We start from the raw sequence: 6,000 nt of genomic DNA, 5'->3' as shown, positions 1-6,000 counted from the left end.
CTGGTGTGAGGGAAATTATGAAGCTACCATGTGTCTGCTGTGTGTTCTGCGTGCATGATGGGAACTTGGGGGCAGCATGTACATGAACATGCAGAGAGGTCAGGAGGTGGGAGGATGCGTGTATTCGTGGGTCACAGTAAATGGTGTGGACGCTCAACTGTTTTTGAGCAGGTAAATGGCTCAGCTGTTCACTGGAGGACACTTTGTGATGAATAAAGGAAAATAACAAAGCAATTTAAGAGCTAATATTAGAGAACGACATGCACACACACACACACACACACACACATACAGCAGAGTGAGTCAGATATCAGCAGAGAGGTCGCAGTGCAGATGAAGGGATTAAAACCTCAAGATTACTTTAGTTGATGACAACTACGCTTGTTACTGTGAGTAAGTGCAATTAAATCTCAAAAACAAGGTATATCCTGTGTAACTGATCTAAAAGGAAAACGTCAGGGAGTGAAGTGTGTGTGTGTGTGTGTGTGTGTGTGTGTGTGTGTGTGTGTGTGTGTGTGTGTGTGTGTGTGTGTGTGTGTGTGGAGGAGAGGTAGGGAGAGGGAGATGCTGGTAGAGAGAGAATGTGTTATCAGGTATTGTTTATGCCACTTTATTATGCTTCTGTGTATTGATAGCCCGGCCCAGCTGAATTCGTAATAGAATAGCCCTGCTGTAGTCTGTCTGTGGTGCTACACTGACTGGTGTGATTGATGGTCATTGCTCCTCTCCTCCAGGTGGAGGCGCTGTAGCACAAAGAAACAGAGGTGGTTTGTGAGGGTTTTGATGTGAAGAATAAAATGAAGAGGCAGTGATGAAGCTGCTGTAACATGTGCAGACTTTGTTGTTGAGCGTGTGTGTATAGAAGAGTATAAAAAGACTGTGTCCCGCTGTATTACCCAGGCTGCACTGCAGCGTCTGTTCACAGGCGCGATCCCACTACTGAGCGGCACGGGGGCTTTGACCTGCTCCGTCTCCGACCTGGGCCGGTTGACCCCTCCTTAGACGACCTGGTGGTCCCGGGCTCCCCCAGGAGCACCATATCGATACGGAACTTAGTGCGGACACCCGATCAACACAGTCCGCTGCAGCTCAGAGCTCCTGAGCTCAAACGATCCTCCAGCCTCAGCCTCCCGGTAACTTGGATTACAGGCGCGCGCCACCGCACCCGGCGGGAGGTCCCTTCATCCATAGAGGTTTTGGGGTTTTCCAGAGGTGACGTCATCAGGGAGCACGCTTCACCGGTATTTGGAGACTACAAGAAAGCAGCTGCAGGGTTGAATGTTGATCAGCATTTGTTCAATTTCCCTAAAACTCCCTGACTGATAAAACCTCACTGCAGTAAATATCAATGCTTCATCAAAAGCTGTGGAATCAACTGTCACAGGAAATGCAATAAAAAGGCCTTAAGTGTGTAATTACAAAATTTCAAAATCCCACAAATCCACAAAGACCTCAGATTTTAAGGAATCTGTTTATGTTCATTCTTGTGAAGTGAAATGACTGATGTGATGACTGCAGATTGATGGCTTTGAGAAAAGCAGGAGTTGGTGTTGAACGTGGAGAAGAGAGGAGAGAGAATTGTTGGCATGGCCTGTGATCAGCTTCTGGTATCTGGAAGTTTGGGAAGTCCACCAGAGCCTGGAGAAAACCACAAAGACAAATTGTTGTAAAAATACGTTATAAAGCTCCAACCCTTTATGAAAACCTACAAATCCAAATGATGAAAATCTGGAAAAGAAGAAGACCCGATACAACCTTGAGCTGGATCAAACAGCCCATGAAACTTTCATCTCTGATGAAACCTCAGAAAAGGAAAGGAGAAAATATTGAGGTGCAAGACAAAAAATACTTCACTGCAGAGCACAAAGGAGGTCTGAGCTCTGTGGGCTCCAAATAAATAGTTTATTTCTTTTGTTTCTCCTTTAAAGGCAGCGTTTGAATCTGCAAGATCCTCCTCAGGTAAGAAAAAGAGAAATAAACTGTTAATTTGGTGTGTATCATGTGCAAAGTTAAAAATGGCAACATGTCTCTGAAACAGGACTCAGACTTGCTCTTCCAAGGTATCCCAGGCTCTAACTTCATGGACCTTGGTATCAAAATGATGAGATACTATGTCATAAGCAAATGTAGTGTTTTTATTAGGTGTAGCAGTTTGAGGTCGCGTGTCATCACACATACAGACGAGAGCCATCCACAGCAGGCTATACCGCTACAGTCACCACTCCACTACCACTACAATGAACATTATTTAAAAGCTGAAAACAGTGAAAACAGCCAGCTGGATGAGGTAGAAAAAAGGCTGGCTCACAGGTACCTTAAGAAATGCAGCAGATGTTGATGTCAGATACATGACAGATGAGACAGAGCTCTACAGGAGAATACAGTGAGGAGCTCAGAGGACACGTGATGAATGGGATGTAAAATGTTGTGCGGCAGAGGGCGCTGTTTGACCGGATAGGCTATCAATGGGTCTCTGCAGATTCAGACCTGCAGATCTGGACCCGCAGTTCTCGACCCCTTGTATTTCGCGACAGTGCCCTCTATTTCATTGGAAGCCAACATACTATAACAACTATTGAATATGGACGACGACGATCCGAGTTAGTATTGAATGTGAATCACATTATTTGTTTAATGCCATCAAACTATTTTGTTGACTTGAATTAGACAGCGAAGTTGATGTTTTACAGTGATACGTTTAAAATGATATGACTGTCTTTACTATGATAGTCTGAAAGGCACGTCAAATATGGGTTAAAATAGTAGGTAATAGTTTAGCTTGTTAGCAATGAACTGTTTGACCTGCACATTTTGTTTGATGAAACCGAAGCGCGATGACGAATAATTTTAGCATGTGCTTTAAATTAAACATGAATAAATGATTAAAGTAATGAAGTGGATGATATGAGAAAAACATGTATAGGCTTACGTTTTCATGCAAGCATGAAACAGTTTACATATTGGCAATTAGTGTACTTTATGCTAAAAGTTAATTTTGTATTCATATATATCATGTAATACACCTACACACATTTTTCCTTTATTAGTCATAATATTATAGCCTATATCACGTGTGTTTATATCACTACGTTGATATTACTCTATAGCATATATTTAGAGATTTTGTGGACGGAAATCATGCTCATCCAGCGCAGAAGATCAGAAATGTATTTTTGTCTATTATTAGGTTTTGGCTTTGTTTATGTGCGTAAAAAGGATGAAAAATATTAACTTAAACTAATTAGGCACTCTCTTTTTAAGGTGCACATAACAATCCTGAAAGGGGAAACTTTGCCCCAACTGGAGAAATGCACAACATGCTGTAAGGACTTTCACCGTCCTTTCTGCAGCCCTGCTTTGTTTGAAAACATTCTCCTGGGGTAGTTAAAGGGTTGCTGGAACTTCATACTTGATTGAGCTTTTGTGTTTGTAAGTGACAATTTGTGTCTATATATATATATATATATATATAAAAAATATAATAATACTTCATTCTATGTTCTTATGTTTAAGGATATACCATTCACAGATGTGGACTGGGTTGTAGGCCTCAGCTACATTATCACTGTCCATACTGCAGGGCAACACTGGTGCGCAAACTAGATTTTGTGAAACATCTGGATTTCTGCAAGAAAAAGCACAGTGCCCCACAAAATACCACTGCCAACTTCCCAGCTGTGTCAACCACCCCCCGGGCATCAACAACTTCCACCCCCCGACACTCACAAGTCAGTCTTTAGAGGCTTTGCTTAACTAAAGACTGATGACTTTCTCCCTGATTTTGTGTTTAGATGGGCGGATACAATTTCAGAGTTTTTAAAAAACTCCCTACGTTGCAGAACCAATAGTAAATCTGCAGGGCGGTCCTTCGGTGGCTCGTTGAACTCTTGTGCTTGTAAACATGGTCCCACTAGAAACACGTGTAGCAAAATGGCTCAGCTGCGCTTGCAGAAAATGCCATCAAAGTTAGTGGGTGTTGTCGCGTTTGCGGCGACACATTCTCGCCAACTATAAGAAACAAACATAATCTTTTACAAGGCCATGACTCATCCGTCTGGCCGGACTATAGAGGGAATCGCCTTGTTGTATGTTTGTAAAGTCTATAAACACACTGATTGAACAAACATTACTATTTCTTAGCCGTTAGCGGTGTCTGTAATAGGTAATAATAGGTAAAACTCATTAAATGGTCCGTGAAAAAAAAAAAAAAAATTTCCAGCGGATGTCTTAGTTACAACATGATTGTGCTAGCAAAGCAGTTTTGTGTTGCTATGTGTGGTATTTATTCAGTTTTGGAAAATCACGATGTCTAGAAAGCATCGGTTGACAGGGACAGCTAACACTAGCAGCAAAGCTAACATCTGAACGTCATCTGTTAAAAGCCTCCCGTTGTCGGATACGACATGAAACTACTCCAGTTAGCTCAATCATGTTGTAACTAAGACATCCGCTGGAAAAAGTATTTTCTTCACAGATGAGCACACGTTTGATAAAATGGAGTTAAATCTCTCTCTCTGTGTGTTTGTTTCCTTGCGGACAAGAAAAGGGGGAGCGTACATTTCCGAGAAGGCGTGTCCTTTTCAAAAATGCAAGAGGCGTTGCTTTGTTGCCAGCCATTTTCGCCAGTATGTTAAACACACTTTAGAAAGGAGTGTCCCCAGGACTATCAGAAGGCGGAGATCTCTGATTGTCGGGTGGCGAGACTACCACCCCCCTGGCACCAACAACCTCCACTGCCTTGCCTCTAAGAACCGCCACTGTACAATCCTTCACTGCACCAGCCACCCCAAGTGGACAGGTGAAAAGGCTCTGTGTAAAGCCTGTGCTAAAAAAAAAAATGCCCCATATGCCTGGCCATGATGAACAAGAGAAATTTAAAAAGACACATAGAAAGAAAGCACATCAGCAAACACAAAGACATAACCGCTACTTCCCACCTTGACAGTGAATGCATAGATCCAGAAAATGGGATCTTTACTGTCCAAAAGTCATTTCTTGGAACCAGTACTCCTCTTCATGTTCAAAATAAACTATGGGGGGAAAATCAGCATGTGTTCTGTGAATCTACTGAGTGCCAGGTGAACATGGAGTTGGCATGGAGGAGTGGCTCAAAAGCTTATCAGTGTGTTCACTTAAAATCAGTAACATACTGTTCATCGTATGTCGCCTGTCCTCCACTACAGGAAGAAACACTAACAGAGATGGTATAAAGCAAGTGGTTTGGCGAAGATAAAAAGAAATTATGCCTTGATCAACAAAATCTTGCCACAACCAACCATAAGCCCCTTTCCATACTCACCAAAAGAGGGACACCCGAGTCCAAAAAATTTATCTCCATTTATGAGTCCACCATTTCATACTACAGTCAGCTGGGAAGAGTGATAGTTTCATATGATACCAAAAAGAATTCATGGCACTGTCCTTGCACCAAAACAAAGAGATCATGCCCACACAAATACATTGCCAAATGGCACTTATTTCAAACACACCGCAGTCTGTTTAGAAAAGTAAGGAGCACTGATGTAGAGGAATGCCTGGACACAGCACTATCGACAGCAGATGAAAATCCCAAGGAAGATGATGTGGGGGATGTGTCATATCCTCCAGAAGATTATCAAAAGATGAAGCGCATGGTCCAGTACATTTTAAAGTTTAAAACAATACCTGCAGTTCTACCAGAACATTTACTGCATCCAGTGGACAAAGAACACAGAAAGCATCTCATTCCTGAGGAGATGCTGTGCCAGCACTGTCCGGGCAAAGTGCCTTTGAGCGACCCAGTCCTCGTAACTAATAAAGCAAAGATCCTCACCAACACAAATATTGAGTAAGGTAGGTCAATGATGCTTATCAGCTGATTTCTTATAACAAATGTGACAGATGTGATCTGCTTCATGTATTATACACTCTGCTGTAAATCATGTTGAATCTTTGGAATTCCAGATGTCTCTACCTACAGTAAAACGTGCCATCAATGTGAGACCCATTACCGGTACCAAG

At 42.3% G+C, this 6,000-nt stretch overlaps 1 protein-coding gene and 1 pseudogene across 1 annotated transcript in view; both read left to right on the top strand.

The window, feature by feature from the left end:
- LOC125887963 (histone H2A-like) overlaps nucleotides 1-5,521 on the top strand; it is a 9,074-nt gene extending 3,553 nt beyond the window's left edge. Inside the window, exon 2 of the mRNA XM_049575118.1 lies at nucleotides 5,504-5,521. Within this exon, the coding sequence (XP_049431075.1) occupies nucleotides 5,504-5,521 (18 nt within the window). The remainder of the gene's footprint in view (nucleotides 1-5,503) is intronic.
- LOC125887275 (uncharacterized) overlaps nucleotides 1-6,000 on the top strand; it is a 753,166-nt pseudogene that overhangs the window by 710,127 nt on the left and 37,039 nt on the right.

This window comes from Epinephelus fuscoguttatus, linkage group LG4, assembly GCF_011397635.1.
Source record: "Epinephelus fuscoguttatus linkage group LG4, E.fuscoguttatus.final_Chr_v1".
Lineage (NCBI taxonomy): Eukaryota > Metazoa > Chordata > Actinopteri > Perciformes > Serranidae > Epinephelus > Epinephelus fuscoguttatus.
The sequence above is the reverse complement of the archived record's forward strand: the minus strand, read 5'-3'. Positions and strand labels throughout refer to the sequence as shown.